Source organism: Gadus chalcogrammus, chromosome 2 (assembly GCF_026213295.1).
Source record: "Gadus chalcogrammus isolate NIFS_2021 chromosome 2, NIFS_Gcha_1.0, whole genome shotgun sequence".
Lineage (NCBI taxonomy): Eukaryota > Metazoa > Chordata > Actinopteri > Gadiformes > Gadidae > Gadus > Gadus chalcogrammus.
In genome coordinates, this window is record NC_079413.1 from 5359180 (window position 1) to 5381452 (window position 22273).

At 45.7% G+C, this 22273-nt stretch overlaps 2 protein-coding genes and 1 long non-coding RNA gene across 9 annotated transcripts; all 3 read right to left on the reverse strand.

Moving 5' to 3' along the window:
- Positions 1 to 888: 888 nt before the first annotated feature.
- LOC130403255 (uncharacterized) lies at positions 889 to 3388 on the reverse strand. Its single transcript, XR_008904082.1, has 3 exons — positions 3324 to 3388; positions 2964 to 3052; positions 889 to 2595 (listed from the first exon to the last, which is right to left on the reverse strand). It is a non-coding gene; the product is annotated as an uncharacterized LOC130403255 (long non-coding RNA).
- Positions 3389 to 3491: 103 nt separating this feature from the next.
- On the reverse strand, positions 3492 to 7109 carry LOC130403174 (heterogeneous nuclear ribonucleoprotein 87F-like). 5 transcript variants are annotated; one of them, XR_008904075.1, is made up of 8 exons: positions 6986 to 7109; positions 5144 to 5244; positions 4717 to 4858; positions 4305 to 4409; positions 4129 to 4218; positions 4009 to 4033; positions 3846 to 3938; positions 3492 to 3525 (listed from the first exon to the last, which is right to left on the reverse strand). XR_008904075.1 is itself a non-coding variant. In XM_056607377.1 (8 exons), the coding sequence occupies exons 2-8, from the start codon at positions 5181 to 5183 to the stop codon at positions 3926 to 3928; spliced, it is 387 nt and encodes a 128-aa protein (XP_056463352.1). In that variant the 5' UTR covers positions 5184 to 5244; positions 6986 to 7109; the 3' UTR covers positions 3559 to 3925. The 5 variants fall into 5 exon arrangements, 1 of the variants encoding a protein (XP_056463352.1); XM_056607377.1 differs by lacking the exon at positions 3492 to 3525 and having other exon boundaries at positions 3559 to 3959; positions 4717 to 4781; positions 4831 to 4858; XR_008904073.1 differs by having other exon boundaries at positions 3846 to 3959; positions 4009 to 4218; positions 4717 to 4855.
- A 689-nt stretch (positions 7110 to 7798) lies between these two features.
- Positions 7799 to 21487, reverse strand: si:ch73-366l1.5 (FILIA-N KH-like domain-containing protein). 3 transcript variants are annotated; one of them, XM_056576443.1, is made up of 5 exons: positions 20915 to 21487; positions 14760 to 15276; positions 12952 to 13054; positions 11608 to 11676; positions 9808 to 10636 (listed from the first exon to the last, which is right to left on the reverse strand). In XM_056576443.1, the coding sequence occupies exons 1-4, from the start codon at positions 21326 to 21328 to the stop codon at positions 11643 to 11645; spliced, it is 1068 nt and encodes a 355-aa protein (XP_056432418.1). In that variant the 5' UTR covers positions 21329 to 21487; the 3' UTR covers positions 9808 to 10636; positions 11608 to 11642. The 3 variants fall into 3 exon arrangements, with proteins under 3 accessions (XP_056432409.1, XP_056432418.1, XP_056432428.1); XM_056576434.1 differs by lacking the exons at positions 9808 to 10636; positions 11608 to 11676 and adding an exon at positions 7799 to 8840; XM_056576453.1 differs by lacking the exon at positions 11608 to 11676.
- Between the last annotated feature and the right edge of the window lie 786 nt (positions 21488 to 22273).

A 22273-nucleotide genomic window follows, 5' to 3' on the forward strand; every position in this document is an offset into this window, starting at 1 on the left:
CCTCCAGGACGCCGCCGCCGCCACCGCCGGGCCCTCTAGGACGCCGCCGCCGCCGGGCCCTCCAGGACGCCGCCGCCGCCGGGCCCTCCAGCTGACCACCGCCAGGTGGACGCCACCGCCGGGACCTCCAGGTTGGTCCCAACCACCGCCTCCAGGCCCTCCAGGTTGGTCTCCACCACTGCCTCCATGCCCTCCAGGTTGGACCCAATCCACCGCTTCCAGGCCCACCAACTCCAGGACCTCCAGGTTGGCCTCCACCTCGAGGCCCGCCGCCGTCTCCAGGCCTTCCAGGTTGGCGCGCAATTTAGAATCTATGATGTAAAACAAAAAATGCAACATTCCATTAATTCAGTAGCATTCAAACTCAGATTCTGGGCATTGAAACCCGGCTATTGCTGACCCGATTAGGAGAGCTTGGTCTAGATCCTGCCCATATTGTTGGGCAGGATGATATATAGGCCTTTTTACACTGCCAAGCCGGACACCCGCATGCAAGAATGAGCTCACGTCTGAGTAAAGGCTACAAACTAAATTAACTATTTACAAGTGCAAAAACTTCAACTTATTGTTAATTTTGCTGAGCACTTGTTTTTTATCCCGACAAGCCTCATAAGGAAAGTTCCTCTGCGTCTCTCGTAGGTCTACCATCTTTCAAGGTATTTTTTAATGTGACTACATAACCTTCTCTCACATGATCAGCAGCTCGCGGATTTCACTTACACCGAAACAGCCTGCCCTGGCCATCATATCCCTTCTTTTCCGGGTAGGCTATACTAGGTTATCAACTTATCCTGGAAATGATAATAGTATATTAAACAAATCCCAGCACCACACCAGAAGGAGGCAGCAAATCAGAGCTAAACATATCCATCTGCTCATTTCCACATGCTAAGAGAGCAACACAAAACAGGTTTATAATATTTGGATGTTTTATTTTCTTTAAATCAAGCAGGTTACATTTCATTCGTTTTTACACAATCTGATATTTGGAGGCATTTGCAAATATGCTCATAAATTACATGATTTGTAATCCCAAAGAATGAGGTGGTTAATGATCAATATTGGGATCAACAGTGATCACCCTACTAATGTAGGCATTACGTATGCAGGCAGAAAAAGAAAAGTTCCCATTAAGGTCTCATGTGAAACACCACAGGTCTGAAATACTCAGGAACACATGAAAATGGCCCAAAAATGAATTTCACTCTCCAACCTTTTGCTAAAGAGACGTTGACAGGCCCACAGAGAGCCTGGAGCTCACGGGACAACATTCACACACATTCTGCTTCATGAAGAGGTCAGATTATCGTCAGACCATAGACATTACATGCAAGGACACTGAACATTTGGCCGGATTACACATAGAAATGCAATCCAAAACAAAATAGGTAAAGATAAAGCATGTTTATTGATGCGGCAAACAAAGGTTCAAATATCCTCCAAAGCACTTCAAGCCCTCAAAGAATGAAACTCAAAACGCAGATGAGGTAAAAGAAGAAACTTCTAAATTAAAGTGGAGCGACCCAGGGACAAGTCTGGTTTGGGTTAAAGATTATGGATGGTTAACTTTGTGTAACGTGTTTGGACAAGCAAGTTTAGGTATTAGCCAAGCGACTTCAGGTATTAGCCAAGCGACTTCAGGTATTAGCCAAGCGACTTCAGGTATTAGCCAAGCGACTTCAGGTATTAGCCAAGCGACTTCAGGTATTAGCCAAGCGACTTCAGGTATTAGCCAAGCGACTTCAGGTATTAGCTTTCCAGTATTAGCCAGCGAGTCAAGCTAAGCGAGTTTAGGTTTTATGCAAGCGAGTTTAGGTTTTATGCAAGCGAGTTTAGGTTTTATGCAAGCGAGTTTAGGTTTTATGCAAGCGAGTTTAGGTTTTATGCAAGCGAGTTTAGCCAAGCGAGTACAGGCAAGCGAGTTCAGGTATTAGGCAAGCGAGTTCAGGCAAGCGAGTTCAGGCAAGCGAGTTCAGGCAAGCGAGTTCAGGCAAGCGAGTTCAGGCAAGCGAGTTCAGGCAAGCAAGTTCAGGCAAGCAAGTTCAGGTATTAGGCAAGCGACGCAAGTTTAGCCAAGCAAGTTCAGGTTTTATGCAAGCGAGTTTAGGTTTTATGCAAGCGAGTTTAGACAAGCGAGTTTAGGCAAGCAAGTTTAGGTAAGAGAGTCAAGTTACTTTAGGCTCCACTTTATTTGTTAAATTGCGGCGTTAGGTTTAGAAAGAAGGTTAAGATCCAGGCTCAGGTTTGCTTCCAGCCTCGTCCCTCTAGTCGCTCCCTATAAAGAGGGTTCCCAGCTACCGTGTTAAAATACAACAGCTGGGATTACAGATATGGAGTACAGCAATAAATGACAAATATTGATTCAAACATTCTTCCCCCAAAATGTGGTGCAACATAAAATGGAGAAAATAATTACTTTCTCTCCATTGAAACCCAGTCATATCTTACGATCTCACGAGGTCCCGCCGCAAGGGGCGGACTTACGAGCTCTATAGAGTGCACTGTGTGTTGATGTTGGGTGTGGATTAATGTGCTGGTGTAGCCATCCAGGGATCCTCAGGGTTTATGGGAGTAGGACACTGGTGTAGTTCAGTACTGTGAATTAAATTGATGCAAAAAGTAGAATCAGTGTCAAGGGCAATCAAATGTCTATAAATGCAGGAACAGCCCCATCTGGTCTCAATCAGCATTTGATTTCATAGACTTAAATTAGCAAAAAAACAAGCATTTATTTACCGCAATAGTCCTAGTGCTGGAGAACCAGGTTTCAAAAAAATTCAATACGAGCCTCCAGGTGCATTGGAGTTACTGCGTTTAATTAACTTTAATTTAATTAAGAGCACACTAGTCAGTGGAGATGTTCACAGAAAAGACTTGTCTTCAGACCTTTATAAAGATCAGGAGGGATTATATAATTGCCGTTTGACGCGTTAGGTCTGTTCAAGGAGGAAGTAAATATTTACCAGCGTTGGGTCTCTGCACCATGACACCCAGCTGCCGCACATCTGGTCTCCCTTTAAGTCGCCTGAAGGAGAGGTCAACTTAATTGAACCTAAGGGGAATGGGTCACAAGAAAAGGTAAGGATAAATCAAAGCTAAACATGGATTAGCTTTTTTTTTGCGATATTTTGATGTAAAAACATTTAGGTGTACGATCCAACCATCAAAAACAGGCTCTTCTTATCATGTTTCCAATGTACCCCGAGTTGCTACGCCCTCAGCCACCAGGTGGCAGACTTGATTTTGTCAGAAGGAGCAAAATAGCCATCCAGCTTGATTACAGCAATAGTAGAGGAGCCAGTCAAAAGAATGCGTTTGAGCACCTTCAGCCATTGCCCTCCAAGACGCCACCGCCGCCACCGGGCCCTCCAGGACGCCGCCGCCGCCGGGCCCTCCAGGCCGACCGCCGCCGGGCCCTCCAGGCCGACCGCCGCCTCCAGGCCGACCGCCGCCAGGCCGACCGCCGCCGCCGCCTCCAGGCCGACCGTCGCCGCCGCCTCCAGGCTGGCCTCCGCCTCAGTCCTTCTGAAAGGCGAATGACACGTTCCATTTGCACACTGCACATTTCTCCCCGTACATGATGCAGATAATCAACTCCTCCTCTGCTCTAGCTCCCACAGATCTCCCTGATGCCCTACTGTGCAGTCTTGAGTGAGGTATTATTTAAACCATTATTTAACAGCCAGCCACACACACCTAGCCTACATCCTGGAGCTGGTCCTAATGGCTGAGAATGCATCTGACATTTTTCAGAACACCTCAGAGTTGCTGTATGTCAAAGTTTTAATTCTAAACAATTCACCAAGCCTAGAAAAAATGTGCAGCTGTGCAGTTCCGTGTCTCACCGTTCTGCATCCGTTGGGCTGCACGGCTCCCGGCCTTCCCTCCACCTGCAGCGAGCGCCTCCAGACGACCGCCATGGACCTCACGGCGAGCACCTCCAGACGACTGCCACGGACCTCCAGACGAGCACCTCCAGACGACTGCCACGGACCTCCAGACGAGCACCTCCAGACGACCGCCTCCATCACCTCTACTGAAACAAGACAAAATCCATTTAAACACTGGAGATTTTTTTCTCCTCGCTCACTCAGATATCAATAGCTTATCTTCTCCCATTCTGTGGACCTCCAGGTTGGCCTCCACCTCCAGGCCCGCCGTTGCCTCCAGGACCTCGGCCGTCTCCAGGCCATCTAGGTTGGCTGCCTCCAGGCCCTTCTGAAATTGAGACACAAGTTCCAGTTGCACACTGGAACATTTCTCCCCTTTCATCATGGATGCACTGAAGATGAGTTTAACTTTACTGGATGAGGAGCCGCCACCTGGCCCTCCATGCCGCCCCTTCCAGGTTGGACGCCTCCAGGACCTCCAGGCTGGCCTCTGCCTCCAGGACCTCCGCCTCAGTCCTTCTGAAAGGCGAATGACACGTTCCATTTGCACACTGCACATTTCTCCCCGTACATGATGCAGATAATCAACTTAGCTCCCACAGATCTCCCTGATGCCCTACTGTGCAGTCTTGAGTGAGGTATTATTTAACCCAACAGCCAGCCACACACACCTAGCCTACATCCTGGAGCTGGTCCTAGTGGCTGAGAATGCATCTGACATTTTTCAGAACACCTCAGAGTTGCTGTGGCTGCATGTCAAAGTTTTAATTCTAAACAATTCACCAAGCCTAGAAAAAATGTGCAGCTGTGCAGTTCCGTGTCACACCGTTCTGCATCCGTTGGGCTGCACGGCTCCCGGCCTTCCCTCCACCTGCATGGACCGCCACGGACCTCCAGACGAGCACCTCCAGACGACCGCCATGGACCTCACGGCGAGCACCTCCAGACGACCGCCTCCATCACCTCTACTGAAACAAGACAAAATCCATTTAAACACTGGAGATTTTTTTCTCCTCGCTCACTCAGATATCAATAGCTTATCTTCTCCCATTCTGTGCGTTCTTGAGAAGTATCATTTCCTATAAACTCCCAAACCAAGCCACACATCTAATCTTCATAAGGACACTAGTCCTAATGGCTGAGAACGCTTGGCCAACAAGCCAAGCACAACCAATGACTGAATTCCAGTTTTATTCTGAACCGTTTGACCACGCCAAGGAGGAGTTTATAGGATGTGCAGTTCTACGGCTCACCCGTCTGTTCCTGTAGGACTGAACGGCTCCTGGCCAACATCCACCTGCAGCTCCCAGCTCCAGACCCGATTTGTTGAAGCCTCTGGGTGTACAATCCGCTCCTGAACAAAAACAACTGTTCATAAATCATTTGGTACTCTGCAATCCTTGGAAATATTATGAAGCATGAGCTTGAATAGAAAATGTTCAAATCCTGTATAATGATTAATTGTTGTACAAATGTGTATAGTTCTATTGATTACTTTTTTACTTCTATAACATTTAATGAATAGTGGGAAACTACACAAGAAAAGTAAATGAATGCGGTTTTAACGCGGTTATATTAGTAAAGCAAGTCTTGCCCAAAAAGTCAATAAATGGTGACCACATTTTATCATTATTATTATTATTATTAACTATTTAGTGCTTCACTAAATTCCTATAGCAAGTGGAAACGTTACTCTCCTTCATTGGTGATGTTCATGTTCCTCGATATCTTCCAATGGACTCGTTTTGAAATCCTTCTGGATCCTCTGCGTTGAAGTGCGTTGTTCAATTTCCAAGGGGCGTGTCTAAAGGGCGCGATCTAAAATGGGTCGATGCTATTGGATAGGCCTCGACTAATCATAGCATTGGAACGGGTGATGCAGAAATACATATTCCTCAAAATCTTTGAGTAGTAGTCGTTCGTTCTTTTAGTGAGCATATACAGTCTTTAGTTCACCAAGTTCCATCTTTGTTGTTGAAACACCTCTACATGTTGCGTGTATCCAACCTCACATTAGATAGCCTAAAAAAGGGTTGCTATTGGTCGGTCCATTTCGTAAAGGGCAGAAAACGTTATATCGGAGGGGCGCCTGACCGCATATTTGAAGAGCAAATTATATACGAGGTCCGTCTAGTTCCGAAGCTATTGGTGAAACACGCAAAACGAATAGTGAAATGTTAATTTTGTCATTTAATTTGCATCTACATTTTGCCAGTGAAGGAGTTTAGGTTTGCCAATCCGAGGTCTAACAGGCAGTAAACATGTTCATTAAAATACAAATGCAAAGTCCACAGAACATAGCCTACGCGAATAAAAACCACATTGCACGACCGGCGGTCAACAGCAGCAGCAGCAAGTGTATTGAAAGTAGAAAAGTAGTAAAGAGCAGAATAGAATTGGGAGAGTGGTGTGCAAGTCAGACACCGCATCTAACCCAGGACCACCTTGCAGATCACAAGCAGCAAACCTTCTACCAGACCAACCAAACACACAACAACAGGCCCCCAGTCAGTAGGGTCAGTCAGACAGGTTTCCACAGAAGGGCTCAGTGGGGTTATGGGTTGAGCAAAAACAGACCCCTTTCTTCCTTCCACAAGTTTCCATCCTGGATTTTTCAGACATGTGGAGTCTGACATGTTTCAAGTTATCCGTGGATTCCTGAGGGCAGTGAAGTATCTGCAGAAGGTGACGTCCAGGTCCAGCGGTCTGCCGCATTGACCACGAGATCTTTAACCGAGTGGGACCGCCTCGGTTTGTAGTAGGCCTAGAACAGTTTGTGTTCAACAGCGTGGAGGTCCTCGTTTCCATCAGAGTTGCTGCAGTTCTTCCATGCTGCTTCCACAGTGAGCACTGAGCAGAGGACACTTCCCAGTGTGGTGGTCGGTGCTGTAGCGGTCCACAGCGTTAGTTAGTCAGTCGATCCCACAGATAAACCACTCAACACAAACTACCACTTCCGTCAGCAAATCCACATTAACCTCCAGCGGTAAAACATGTACAATAGAGGGGCGAGAACAGACGACAGGAGGAGATGGGGAGAGTGTAACAGGTGCAGTGCTCATGAAGAAGGAAGTAGGCTACCCCGCGTTACTCACTGCGTGGGTCACGGTGGCGGGGGGTCCACGTCGGTGGCCACGATGTCCGGATTGTTCAGCCCACGCAATCCAACGCAAAATAAACGATTAACATCCGTAACGGTGGGGGCGCTTTATGAGGAGAGGCGGGGGAGACGCAGCTGAAATCAATTAAGAACTAGTGACCTCCAGAAGAACGTGATTGGTTGTGAGCGAGAAGCTCGAGACATGAGACGGCAAAGGCCTGCGTATTGGTTAGAGCGTTCAGGCACTGACTGATATGACCATATCAACCGGTGTGCTGACTACTTGACCACAAGGAACCATTTAATTTAACTGTATAGATTTTGAGAAACTGTCATTTGAAAAACGTACACATGCATATTCTCGCCTTTGCAAAATTGCATTATGTCAGCACTTTGAAGTGGGCTATAGACCGAATGTTGCGCAGCATTTATTATGACGTCATCATAGACTTTCTCAGCACCCCGGGCCCCGCCCCGACTCGGACTGACTTCCCGCGTCTCTGCATGACAGTGAGCTAAGTAGCTTGAGGTCATCCTATTTATGTTTCATCTGCCTCAAAAGATGGCATCCAGTTGAATGTAACTCCACATACCTTAAATGAATGAATTAATACAGAAAGGAAATTTTCAGGATTAGTCTGAATCTGGCTATTCTGTTTACCTGAAGGCAGACAAAAGCAAAAACTATATGATTGAATATATATACATAAAGCTCATGCTACAGAAAAAGACCACATCAGTGGGCCTAAAAGCAGAAAACTCCAACTACGGCTTTCTTTTGATCAAATATATTTATTGTCATGGAAAAAGATTACATGTGTATCTACAATAAAACGAATAAGATGACATTCATTAATTCAACAAGATGACATTTGGATTTGGTATATATTTTTTAAGGTAAAAATACTTTTACTTCTCTTCTTACTTTGGTGACTGGTATTCAATACTTTTAATATATTTTTATCAGGGCCTACAAACCCTAAAGCCAGCATCTGAAGGCACGTTTTGATTAACTCTTAATCAACCAGTTTAGATGTCATCGAAGAGAGGTTTGAGCAACAAACCTCACAACATATTTCTCCCACTATCAAAGATCAACCAATAAATTATCATTATAACTTATGGATCTCGAACGTATTGATCTTGATGAACAAAGCGATCAACCGCTACACAGACTTAGCTGGCCTTATTTCACATGATGCACTAGACATGGCTTAGTGTCACTATTCAATTAATGATATTGATTGTGCATATAAACTCCAAAGGATGTAGTTCCCTTTGTATCTTAAACAATTAATCACTTCATTTACTTTGGTCTGGCTTCTGTCACGCTTGCTTTTTCGCTTACTTTTGTTAAAATGTATTGTTGTGGTTGACGTGTCTAGTGGTTGGGGTGTTCGGCTCCCAGCTGAATGGTTGTAGGTTCGATCCCCAATGTCTGCTGTGGCTTCCTAGAGCAAGATGCCCAATTACCCCTACCTGCTTCTTAGTGTCTAAAGTAAGTCACTGAGGAGCAAGATGCCCCCTAACCCCTACTTGCTCCTTAGTGACTAATCAGAGGTAAGTAAGCTATCTGGATAAAAGCATCTACTAATTGAATAAAGCAGAAGTCCCCCTCCCCCTCTGACTGGTTCTTCAGTTCTGAGACTGCTGATTGGTTCTCTGGTTGGTTCTCTGTTTGTGATTGTTTCTCTGGTTGGTGATTGGCTCCCCGGCTCCCCCTGGTGTCCGGGGGTCAGAGTGCGTACAGTTTGAACTGCTCCTCCATGTCGCCCTCCGTCACGTCCCCCAGCACCTCCTGGTTGTCCCTCAGCAGGAGAAAGATGGCCGCCAACTGCTCCTGCTGCACCCTGCAGGCACGTGAACGTGCACATAAGCACACACGTTACACACGTCCACACGTCCACACACGTTACACATGTGCACACACAAAAACACGTTACGCACATGCACATAAACACACACGTCAGTAACACATGTGTACCCACAAACCTGCATGTTATGCATGGGTGCAAACAAACACACGTGTGACTCAGCTGCACCCACACATGCACACATATTGTAACAGCCCTTGGATTGGATTGGATATGCAAGACATAGTGAGGGGTAGGTTTAGGTGTTCCTTACGTTTTTAAACATCGTAGGCCCCGTGAAAACTATAGAAAGATTATCAAAATACAATGAGACATTGGCAATACGCTGACAATGAAAAAAAAAGAATGCATTCAAACTTTCCATTTAAAAAACCCACAAATCATACACACACAGGAATGAACACACACAGACTTTGTAGACAAAACATACAAATCTTAGGGGAAGTAACTTCCATTTTGTGTCTCACATCAGCACAACAGAACACACAATGAGATGAGTTGACCCTGAGATGTGTATTGTGTGCCTTGTGTTGTAGGTGTATAGTTTGTGCTGCTGTTGGCAGGATATAAGCACCATAAAAAGTCTGCAAAAAGTTTGACCAATTTTGACGCAACCTTGCTGAAAGTCGTCGAGTGTCCAGGGCGGTTCCCTCACCACACGGGTCTCAGAACCTTCTGCTCTCAGAAACCCACAAAACTAATACAAACACAAAAATGTGTAACAAAAATATATGAATAAAGGAAATAAAATGTCTATATTGTAAACGTTATATCTGTATTTAATTTAGATTTTCAAGGGCAACTATGTTAAAAATATTTATATAGAAAACAGCTGAAACAAGTCTGAAAATAGTATGTTAATGAAAACTTAGGAACTCTTATATATTTACTCTATTGATATAACTATTTAAGAGAGAAAGAAAGAATTGAACACGTTTTTTTTTCACAAATCTCTTTAATGAAGTTGGAAAGTCCTTGTTCAGTCCTTTTCAACCAACAGTTTTGAACATTCTTAATAAGCCCCTGTCACACATAATTCTCTGTCAATTACTGAGATGACCTTTCATGCAACGTTGGTGATCTTCCCTATACACACATGCACCTACGTTCTGGAACATTTCGTCTTGCGCTCTTACATACATGGCCTAGCAATGCCGGAATGCATGGGCCAAGGGATAGGGATGTTTTATGCAGACTGAAAGGAGCTCCCTCACTTCAGACTCTCCAGTTTCCGGCCATACTTGAGAAAAGGAGCTTCTTTGCAAACAAAATAAGCTGTATCTATATTTGAATCGATCAACCGAGACGCAATGGCGCATTAAGATCCACAGTCATGGTTTAATAGACTGGATGTGTGAAAGGGGCTAAATTCATGCTAAGCTAATCGCTAAAGAAAGCTACACGACAGCATTGTCCAGCACAACAACCTTTAACATGCAAAAAACACAAATTCATTTACTTTCACTTTCCCCACTTTGGACACACACATATGCACGCAAACAGACAAACACACACACACACACACACACACACACACACACACAAACACAGAGGTACATAAAGGAACAAGATTTATGAAGTGTTTTTTTCATTTTGTTTCTTCTTGTCTGACATCTTAAACACACACATGTGTCTGTAAACTCTCACTCACGCTCACACACAAACATATATGTACACCCTTTGACACAAACACACACACACACACACACACACACACGTTGGTACACTCTCTCACAAACAAACACCCAAACAAATGTGGTTACTCCATTGCACTGTAAAAAAGAAAAAGGGACATTCAATTATATTACAGTTCAATATAAAAACATAAATTATTTCACTGAATCTACTGTATGACTATTATATAAATGTTAGGGTTATTAATTGACTCACCAGTAAATGTGTTGGTAGCTGGTAGCATGTAGCATGCAGATAGCAGTTAGCAGTTAGCAACACAGCATAGCAGCACACTCCACGCAGGGATTTTTTAACAGACTATAATTCATCCTGGACATTGATTTCAGATTAAACTATCAACAATTTAGGGTGACAACTTCACATTGAAGATTTGTCAATTTTGTGTGACGTCATTTTTCAGCGGTTCTCAAAGCTTCGACAACCTGGTGAAAATCTGCCCTCTAGTGGCCGATAGCATCTGTATTTTATTTAGAACTAGATAACTTCTTTAAATTGTCCAGAGGATAACATAGTAGATCAATACAAAAAACTACTAGTATTTATTGGAAAGACCGAATATTAATTTAGTTAGTAAAATGTACGTATTTCCAAGAAAGAGATCGAAGAGAAGTTTCCAGAAAATTCCAGAAGAGGGCGCTAATGACCAACCTTTCGAGAGCTACAAACAGCGACGTTTTCAACAGACAGCTAGCCTGCAAACCAAAAAACGCTTAGCAAGTTTGAATGTTTTTAGGGGGGGGGGGGGGGGGTGGCGTAATAAGATCTATCGTGGTGGTATGCCTAGTAGTAGTGTAGTTAAGCATAGTATAGCTTTAGTTTAGTGCATTGCTTTATAGTGTAATCAAGTATTGATGTTATATATATTATATATATATATATTATATAATATATATATTATATAATATTTATAGATATTGTACATTATATCAATATTTAATAGCAACACAGTAGGTAGTGTATCTTCCCCTGTTTACATTACAGTAACGTTTTAGTATAGTATAGTATACTATATAATGATATATTAAAACAAAGTTCATGTATTTCTTACCCTGTGAGTCTAACAGTAAGTTTTGTGTCCTCAGCTCACAGACAAGTCAGATCAGCTGTGAGCTCTATCCTGTAAAACATCGCAACACAGCTTGTAAATAAAGATCTGGGCATTCAAACACACGCCTGGCCCTAGGGGTCGGGGGGGGCGCAGCTGAGTGCTGGGCATATGGTTCGGGTGGGGCTGGTTGCTGTCAGGGTGCTAGCAGGGGGGTGGTGGGTAGGGGCGGGGTGGGGCATGGTGGTCTCGGGGTGCTGGGTGGTGATCACTGTGCTGGGGCTGGACTGGGCGTTGGGGGAGGAAGGGGGAGGGGGGGGGGGGCTATCAGATGCAGGGTGTAAAAGTGAAGTGTTTCTTTAAAATAAATTTATTTTTGCTTGATTTGATATGAAAATTAATTGTCACGGAAGGATGTGCGTGCGTGTGCCTTTGTACACAAGTGCCTATGTGTGTGTGCCTGCATTCTTCTGTGTGTGTGTTTGCATGTTAGTACATACGTGTGTGTGTGTGTGTGTGCGTGTGCGTGTGTGTCGAATATATTATCGGTTTGTGACTCATCAGTGCAGAGTCACAGTGAGCACTGTAAAAATAGAAAGAAATTCGACAAAAGGCAAAGAAAAGTTTCCTAAAGTAGTCATACATTCCTCTCTCCCTAGTGTCTCTCTCTCTCCCCTTCCCAAATCTTTCTCTCTACCCCCCCCCCCCCCCCCCCCCCCCGCTCTATCTCCAGATGTATTTCAAGACTCAGTGATGTTATAAGCACACCGACCAATCTGAAACGCTTACACTCCTCCCTGTGGCACAGCACGAAGATTAAACCCATATGTTTTGATTGGCTGCTGTTCTACTGAGTCATACTATAAAAATGTTGAGTATTTTTATTAACATGCACTCCTCTACATCAAACACCAGCCACCTCTTGTTCAAATGCAGCACTTGCTGCCTCATCCCACCCACACTGTCTGTCTATCCGACTGGTTCTCAATATTAGTCGGGAGAGAGGGAGAGAGGGAGGGAGGGGGGCGGGGGTTCGGCTAAGCGCGGAGGTATAAGATAGCAGGCAATAATAACATGCTAACATCAGTGCATTCGCTACACTTTAGCTGCGTGCTACCGTCAAGACGGTCTCGCTATGCTAGGCTCAGTCGCCAAATTTAACACAATATAACAGCGAAAGTATGCAATAATATATCTGCAAGAAAAGTTCAGGTGGGTGTGTGTACATGCTTGCATGCATGACTGTGGCTTTGAATGCATGTGTATGTGCGTGCATGCCTGCGTATGTGCATGCGCGCATGTGTAAGTGCGTGCGTGTGTGCATGGAAGGCATGATAAGCGGGTTACCTCTGCTCCTCCTCCATCTCCTCCTTGGTCATCAACGTCTCAAACCTGCTCTGTTTCTTCCCAGCCGCGAAGGTCACCCTCTCCTCGTCTTCAGCGGCCGTGTCTGAAACAAACCAGATCAAACCAGATCAGACCAGTTCAGACCATGATTTTAGGATTTGGTTACACAACGGGTGAGCACAACACACACACGCGTGTGGGGTCAGAAAGCCTCTTATCCTGAGTGTCTGTACAGATTAAAGAGTTCTCAGACAGATCTTCCGCCTCCTGCCACGTGTCAGTGTTACCAGGACAACTCTGTGGTCTGGCTGCTGCTCAATCTAAACAGTGAAGTTCATATGTACTGAAGAAGAGACCTGGATATTCCCTTTCACACAGGACCGTTTATAATGCATATATATATATATATTGCATAACCTTATCACTTAACACAACTCTGCGGTTTTATGGTGAACATAAACCTACACCCCCCCCATCAACACCTCCCATCATGTGTCTATTCAGAGAGCACCTCTAGGTGGGGGTGGGGGTGGGGGTGGGGGTGGGGGTGGGGGTGGGGGTGGGGGTGGGGGCTGGTTATCTGGCTCCTGCAGCTGCTGCTTGCACGTGAGAGAATGAGACCATCGCCTGAAACAGGGGTCAGCTAGGAGAGAACCTCTCATACACTAGGAGAAGCTAGGAGAGAACCTCTCAGACACTAGGAGAAGCTAGGATAGAACCTCTCAGACACTAGGAGAAGCTAGGAGAGAACCTCTCACACTAGGAGAAGCTAGGAGAGAACCTCTCAGACACTAGGAGAAGCTAGGAGAGAACCTCTCACACTAGGAGAAGCTAGGAGAGAACCTCTCATACACTAGGAGAAGCTAGGAGAGAACCTCTCAGACACTAGGAGAAGCTAGGAGAGAACCTCTCACACTAGGAGAAGCTAGGAGAGAACTTCTCAGACATTAGGAGAAGCTAGGAGAGAACCTCTCACACTAGGAGAAGCTAGGAGAGAACCTCTCAGACACTAGGAGAAGTTAGGAGAGAACCTCTCAGACACTAGGAGAAGCTAGGAGAGAACCTCTCACACTAGGAGAAGCTAGGAGAGAACCTCTCAGACACTAGGAGAAGCTAGGAGAGAACCTCTCAGACACTAGGAGAAGTTAGGAGAGAACCTCTCAGACACTAGGAGAAGCTAGGAGAGAACCTCTCACACTAGGAGAAGCTAGGATAGAACCTCTCAGACACTAGGAGAAGCTAGGAGAGAACCTCTCACACTAGGAGAAGCTAGGAGAGAACCTCTCAGACACTAGGAGAAGCCAGGAGAGAACCTCTCACACTAGGAGAAGCTAGGAGAGAACCTCTCAGACACTAGGAGAAGCTAGGAGAGAACCTCTAGGACACTAGGAGAAGCTAGGAGAGAACCTCTCAGACACTAGGAGAAGTAGGAGAGAACCTCTAGGAAACGAGAAGCAAGGAGAGAACCTCTCAGACACTAGGAGAAGCTAGGAGAGAACCTCTAGGACACGAGAAGCTAGGAGAGAACCTCTCAGACACTAGGAGAAGCCAGGAGAGAACCTCTCAGACAAGAGGACCCTTTCTAGCCATGAGCTGCTATGTCCCCTAACCAATACCATCTCCTTAATTACCTGTCTCTGTACTGTCCAACCCCAACCGGCTCCTAAGTGACCTGTCACTCTACTGCCTAACCCTTAGCTGCTCTTTAATGACATGTATGTGTTTAAATGTAAGTCGCTCTGGAGGAAATGGTAAAAACCGAGGAGGCCCGGGGAGGCCTAGTCAGGATGGTCCTGGGGAGAACTCACTGGTGTGAGGGACTTCTTCTGGAGAGGTCTCCTCAGGCAGGACATCAACGGTTGGTTCTGGGATGGGAGTCTCATCAGCAGTTGGCTGAGAGGGTTCTGTTGGAATGGTCGACTCTGACACAGACTCTGGTTCTGCTTCTGGTTCCGGCTTGGCTTCAGGTTCTGTGGCGGTCTCGGGTTCCTTCACAACAACCGGTTCTTCTACGACTACAGGTTCTGCTACAATAACCGGCTCTTCCTCCTGAGGTTTGGTGGCTTCAGGTTCTGTGGTGGGCTCGGGTTCCTTGACAACAACCGGTTCTTCTACGACTACAGGTTCCGCTACAACGACCGGCTCCTCCTCCTGTGGTTCTGGGAGTGACTGAAGTTCTGGCACTGGGAGCGATTCTACCAACAGTTCTGTCACTGCTTCTACAGCCGGTGCGACTGGTTCTGGCTCAGGGATGGACTCCACCACCACTGGTTCCGGGAGGGAGACGATCTCTGGTTCTGGTTCGGGTTCAGGCTGTGGTGCAACCTGCAAACACATGAACGACATCATCACACATCCTAACATCATTAAACCAAAACGCAGATAACTCAACCCGTCTTGTTAAGTCTGACCCAATCTCGGAAACCATCGGCTATCTTCTAACAACGATTTACCTCCGGGGACCACCGGCGGCATTTCTCGGTTTCGGTGTAGCCAGGTAACGGATAACGGATCAATTCTTTTTTCATTTATCCGGGCTAAGACTTCCCGTTTACAGTCCCAATCGCAACTTCGGACTGGGGTAGAAATCAGACGATAACAGATTGGTTCAGAGATCATTGCTCTCCACACGGACTGCTAACATGCCTGTGACCAAAGCCCGCTGTAATGAGAATGCTCAACGCTACTCGGACTATAAAACGACTACCAAAGGAAACCAGGACCATTATTAAGTCTAAAGTCCAAAGTCCCCTTGACGGTGGAGCACTTTGGATAACTTATTATCTTATTCGTCAATTGGTTGACCAATAACGTCACAGCATTTCCACTAGGAAGGGCTAACACTTAACTGGCCAGCAGGTTTTGTGACCTGTGTGGGCGTGCGTGCGTGTGTGCATGTGTGTGTGTGTTTGCATGTGAATGTGAGAGTGTGAATGCGTGGGTGTGTGTGTCACTAGCAGGCCTCTCTGGTGTCTATGTGAAGAGGCCGTCTCCACCTGCCGCTGACACAAACAACAACAATCACCATGCCAACTACACCTACCTGCCTATGACAGCTTTAGACCAGGAAACGCACATACACACACACTCACATGCACACAAGGTGTGTGTCGTTGAGAGAGAGAGAGAGAGAGAGAGAGAGAGAGAGAGAGTGAGAGAGATTAAGAAAGAAGAAGAAAGGAAGAGCTAGAGAGTTAATCTGTTGCTCTCTGGTTGTCTTGAATCAAACTCTCCACTGTGAAGACCAAACATCTTAATTTTATTAAATGTTGGTTAGCCATCACATGAGTTTCAAAATAAAAGCCCTGCGAAGTGAGTTTCTAAACCAGCAGGTAAACTGTCTCTGTGCAGCCGCCGTCTCTGGGCTAGACACTGCCAGCATTAGACGGCATGATTCAGCGAATCTGGCAGACAACTAGCCTCATCATGTCCACATCCATCCATCCGTCTCCTCCTCCTTTTTTAACATTACCCTACATATCTTTAGCTGACACTTAGGTCCAGGGTAACTTACACTAAGTGCATTCAACAATGAAGATATAACCCCTCCTCCTCCTCCTCCTCCTCCTCCTCCTCCTCCTCCTCCTCCTCCTCCTCCTCCTCCTCCTCCTCCTCCTCCTCCTCCTCCTCCTCCATGTGACACAACAAATCCCCTGACAGTCCCCGCCCTCCGATGCTATCCGGTGCATGCTAGCGAACATACTGGAGCGCTAATGACAATGTTAAAACAGCTGGCACCTCAACCTCCGGTTAGAGCTTGCTCCCAATTTATCTTTATTATGTATCTTTATTCATATTCCATTGTCCATATTTATTTGTATTTTGTCCCAATACACAAATCCCGCCCACTCTTGGCCTGTTTATCCCTTGATCATCTACATAATATAATATAAGATGGATGCGTTGCTTGTTTGAGTGTGCGTGTTTGTGTGTATTTGTGTATGTGTGTGTGTCCTGTAATAACAGTATAGTGAAGATGTGTCAGTATGGGCATTAATGAGTGTGTCACCTGTAAAGACAGAATGATGTTTTAGAATGTGTGTTTGTGTGTGTGTATTTGTGTATGAGTGTGTGTGTGTGAGTGTGTATATGCGTGTGTGTGTGTGTGTGTGTATATGCGTATCCATGTGTGTGTGTGTGTGTGTGTGTGTGTGTGTGTGTGTGTGTGTGTGTGTGTGTGTGTGTGTGTGTGTGTGTGTGTGTGTGTGTGCGTGTGTGTGTGTTCTGAGGATATCTATCAGTTGTAAACACAGACCGGCGCCTCAGCTGCCTTCACTCCTAATATGGTCACACACTTCTCCCTGCTATTCTGTGATGTCACCCCTCAGGCTCCCCTCAGACCACCACCATCCAGCACAGAGGGACGGAGGGTCGGCTAGCAGTTGAACGGAAGTTTTGAACGTGTGTGGGAGATGCAGCAGGCCTGTCAATCAACATGAGTCTTCATACAGCTGTGTGTCAGGAGTGTAAGAGTGTAAGTCTAAGACCCTTGTGGCCCACTATAGCGATTCACGGCCCACCGACGATGTTTAGGGAATTATGTTTAACCATTAAGGTTTTAAGGTGAGTTCCATTCAACCAGTAATGTGCTAGACGGAGGTTATATTCAACCCTACATTTGTAAAGTGTGGTTCTATTCAACCAGTAAGGTTCTTTAGTTAGGTTATATTAAACCAGTTAAATTCTTAACTGTTGTAACATTCTCAAGTGAGGTTATATTGGAACCAAAATGTCCACTAGGTGAGGTAGGACCATTATTCAACAACAAGTAATGTTCTAATCTCCTGAACACCCTATATGTTAGTCAGGGGTTTTCTGCTGACTCAGGCTAGCACCCTGGTGAGCTAGGTGTCAGTCGGTTCTGCTGAGGTCACTTCCTGTTGAGGTCACTTCCTGTTGAGGTCATTGTGAGCAGGTGGGGAGCTACGGTCTGGCTCCTAACAGATTAACTGCTAGAGAGAGTGGGTGGAGAGGGGATATAGGAAGGGAGTGAGAGAGCGAGAGCAAGAGCGATAGTGTGGGAGAGCGAGAGCAAGAGAGAGAGAGAGAGAGAGAGAGAGAGAGAGAGAGAGAGAGAGAGAGAGAGAGAGAGAGAGAGAGAGAGAGAGAGAGAGAGAGAGAGAGAGAGAGAGAGAGAGAGAGAGAGAGAGAGAGAGAGCAAGGGAGAGAGACATAAAGGGTGACAGAGAGGGAGAGTCAGCCAGAGAGAGCAGAGGGAGAGAGGATGACAAGGAGAAAGATAATTGAATCATTCCTGTCTTTCCTCCTGCATGGTAAATGCAGAGTTAACTCTTAAGCTGATCAGTCCTGATATGGTCAATGACCATAGAAAAAACAACAACACAAGACCATAGAAAATACTTTTAATTATAAACTCTTTATAACAGTAAATATATTGTATTGAATTAATACTGATTAAATAGAATACACCATTTGCAAAGAACGTTTGTGCTTAATATATGAGCACAAGTGTGCTTAATATATATATATAAAAAAATTTATATACATATAAGCATGTTACCCTCTAGTATGTCTGCCTATTCAGACACCTCTCAATCCATATCTATCTGTTTATCGATCTATTGTGATGGGAATATGTTGTTTACTTTTAATTGTTTTCTATTCCTTGTGTTGTCGAGCCACCTTACCTGTTTCTACTGGTATCTAACGTTAACCTTTTTGGTAAACTGGTCTCAAGGGAGCAGCTGTATTCTGGGCTCACTCCGCTAGAGACGAGGAGACTAGTGTATGCTATTGTCAACAACTATGGTGTGCTTTTTTGCATTCAGAAGACTCATCTTTCCTAGACGCGATATCTCGTAAAGAAATTGCCACGACACCATCCATCCATCAATCAATCCATCTGTTAGTCTGTGTCTGTCTATCCATCTGTCTCTCTGTCTATCCATCTGTCAGTGACTAACTACCCCCCCCCTCCCTCCCTCCCACACACCCACACACCCACACACACACACACACACACACACACACACACACACACACACACACACACACACACAGACCAAACACCAGATTAATTCAGAGTCATTAAGCAACCCTGTGCGTGGCTACACAAGACAAACAGGAAGTGTCTGCTAAAACTCTCGTCCAATCCGACAACGCAGTGTTCCGAATCTGATGACCCCCCAACTCTCTCTCTCTCCGTCTCTCTCTCTCCGTCTCTCTCTCTCTCTCCCTCCCTCCCTCCCTCCCTCTCTCTCTCTCTCTCTCTCTCTCTCTCTCTCTCTCTCTCTCTCTCTCTCTCTCTCTCTCTCTCTCTCTCTCTCTCTCTCTCTCTCTCTCTCTCTCTCTCTCTCTCTCTCTCTCTCTCTCTCTCTCTCTCTCTCTCTCTCTCTCTCTCAGGGGGAGGGGCTGAATATTCCGGAGGTTTACGGGACAAATACCACACCAACAGAATTAACGATGAGCAGGCTGGCCTATTGGCCTGTCTGGAGCACATAGAATTAGGAGACGCATTCGTCATCCACCGCTGGCGCCGTTCAGCGTCTTAAAGACGGAGGGCTGAGCGCTTAAGGCATAGATGTGTTTGTCTCCATGGTAACAGAGCTGCCAACCACCAGATTACATTCTCATGAGTATGGGCTTTAATTGGCTTTAGCTGCCATCTTGGTGCTTAAAGCTAGCTAGGTTGGGGGAAATGAATGCAATGGCCGCCAGGTCAATAAGAGCCGGAACTGTTGGTAGTGGAATCAGATCAGTATATCCATGTAAGAATAACTTTATATTTCATTCTACAGTACCAGTATGGGTTTATGGTACCAGTAGGGTTTTCGGTTGAATGAGTTTGGTCGTCCTGGTAGAAAACCCACACTGCCAGCCTACTGTCCAGACATACCAGTCAACAGAACAACAGACATTTGTTCTACTGAAACACAAACACTATGAACAATAGGCCAAGGACAGCCTCCGTGGTAAAGACTAACACAAATAACCTCGGGCTAGTTTGATATCTGCAGTGCTGGTCTACCCAACCAGATGCTCTTTGTTAAATATCGACCTGTTGGAAACGTGTGTGGCATCAACCATCAGGTGACTTAACCCAGGGGCACCTATCATCTCCTCTACTGCCATACATAAAAGCTAAAAACAGATCTGCTGCTATAGCACATCATAGCATGTCCTAGTGCAGTGTAGCACAGCATAGAGTAGCCTAGCTTAGCCTTACCAAGCACAGCATAGAATAGGCATGCATCTGATCCAACATGTGCTGGGTCACGCCCATTATAGCCCCTCACTCTTCTTGAGTTCCAGGGTGGGTTTCTGCCTCGTGACGCGCCCCACGGTAAATATAGAATGCCGCTTTGACACCAAATATAGTGGATTCATTACTGTATTTTTGGTGTGCGACAAAGTCATGTCACCAACCGTGCGCCTATGGTCTATTCGCGGCTCCAGGTGCTGCTGCCCTTTCAATCGGTCACACTTCAGAACCTGCTGAGTGGACACAAGTTTAGCTGAAATATGTGCACTTTAAATGTAATAAGTCCACTTTACTTAAGTCTAGTCTACTTTAAATGCATTAGGGCGCCTTAGTCGCCGAAGGCTCAAGGCTTGTGGTTATAAAGCGACACATTGTGAATGGTACGGTTCTACACAAAGCACAAAGCCTCCTTTCTAATGAAGACCGTTAAGTGTAAGGCAAGCATGGACGACTATATTTTCGCTCTATTTTGGTGTGCGATTATTATGATTAGGCTAAATGTGATGTGTGCAGTAGCTACATGGTATATATTTGGAGCATACAGTATTACGCGCGGTTGTGCGTAAAAAGTGTGGAGGCACGAAAACGCTAAAAACAAACAAGCTGTAGGCTACTGTAAACTTTTGAAAAATGCAAAGACCCGCGGCATGTGAGGAAAGGTAGGCCTACATGCTTTTGAGTTAGTAGCATAAATTAATGTAACAAGGAATTAAGTAGAATCATTTTAAATGTAATTCCTACCTCAACTTCTGTGATTTGATTGCCAGAGACCACTGTTTCCACGGGTCGTACCTCCTCTACCACAGGGGCCACCTCTTCTACCACAGGGGCCACCTCCGCTACCACAGGGGCCACCTCCGCTACCACAGGGGCCACCTCCTCTACAACAGGGGCCACAACGGGCACCGGCTCGGCCTTGGCCACCACGACAGGTTTCACTTCTTCGATCACAGCGGGCTTCTCCACTCTGGGCTCCACGTTCTGAACCGACACATAACTAGACGAGGAAACTTCATCCTTCTCTTCAACCACGCGGCGTTTCTTTTTGTTCGCAGGTGCCTCGACCTTCTTCTTGTTCAAGTAGGAAGACGCTAAATAAATGGCTACTATGGTGAACAGAATGGCCGGAATGATGACCGCAGGGTCCAACTCCATCTTTGGTATTTTTTTTATAAAAAAAATATAAAAGTAAAATTCTATGGCTTCGTATTGAGTGTGTTTGCAGTCATTTAGTTAGACCCTGTGGCCACCGCGCCGTCTGCGGAGAGCGTGTTGTCAAGACAGTAGATCCGCTCAGACTGCTGCTTTCCCCGACCGCTGGTGCGCAGACTGGAGCTGCGCGTCTCCGCCGGGCGCGTCACGGACACGGGCCGCAAGACCAGTCACGGACACGGGCGGGCGGGGCGCTTAAAGATGTAACACGGTTTAATTGGGCCGACAGTCAGAACGTCTGTTCTTCAATAAAGAGATAAAAATCGTTCCTGTAAAGATAGCTTAATTGGAGCGTATTCGAGCAGGCCGTTTAAAGCATACATAGCCCTTGGAACCTCGACCCCCCCTCCCAAAAAAACTACTGAAAAATCAAAAAGTAGTCCCCCCAATATAAATAAGGCCTATTTCTAAATAAATCATGTAATTGAAAATATATATGTGTATCCTGCTAGGTGGTCTGATCCGTTGCAATGTGTCGACTCGTTACACCCCCTATGTCTACTTTACAATGGGCTGCATTTGTGGATGTGTGCCTCTGTAAAATATGGAAAGATGTACATTGACGCCTGCATGTGATTCAATTAATATTTGTGTCCCCTCCAGAAAATACCCTTTAATCTTCATCTTCCATATAGCAGTAGTCCCTGCAGTCCACAGGCTGAAAGTTAGACTCAAAATGTTTCCATGATTATTTCTTTATTCGATGAAAATATTTGACAGACTCATCAATAAAATTTGTTTCCCCTGTGGTCCATGTGGAATAACAGTCACATGGCTCAGAGACGTCAGACCAATAGCCAACAGAGCTCCCTTTCAAACCCAAACCACCGGTGGGTAAGGAACTGAACAGGAGGTCTCCTAAATGGGCATGGCCCACCGACACATCAG

Bases quoted from the DNA above. Each gene is read 5' to 3' on its own strand.
- si:ch73-366l1.5 (XM_056576434.1), bottom strand. From the start codon at position 21,328: ATGGAGTTGGACCCTGCGGTCATCATTCCGGCCATTCTGTTCACCATA. The intron at 15,277-20,914 runs GTAGGAATTACA...ATGTGTTTGCAG, and splicing joins ATCAAATCACAGAAGTTGAG to GTTGCACCACAGCCTGAACC. The intron at 8,841-12,951 runs GTAACCCGCTTA...ACGTGCCTGCAG, and splicing joins GAGATGGAGGAGGAGCAGAG to GGTGCAGCAGGAGCAGTTGG.
- LOC130403174 (XM_056607377.1), bottom strand. From the start codon at position 5,183: ATGTTGGCCAGGAGCCGTTCAGTCCTACAGGAACAGACGG. The intron at 4,034-4,128 runs GTCCACAGAATG...TTGTTTCAGTAG, and splicing joins AGGTGGAGGCCAACCTGGAG to AGGTGATGGAGGCGGTCGTC. The intron at 3,960-4,008 runs GTGCTCGTCTGG...GCTCGTCTGGAG, and splicing joins ATGGAGGCGGTCGTCTGGAG to GTCCGTGGCAGTCGTCTGGA.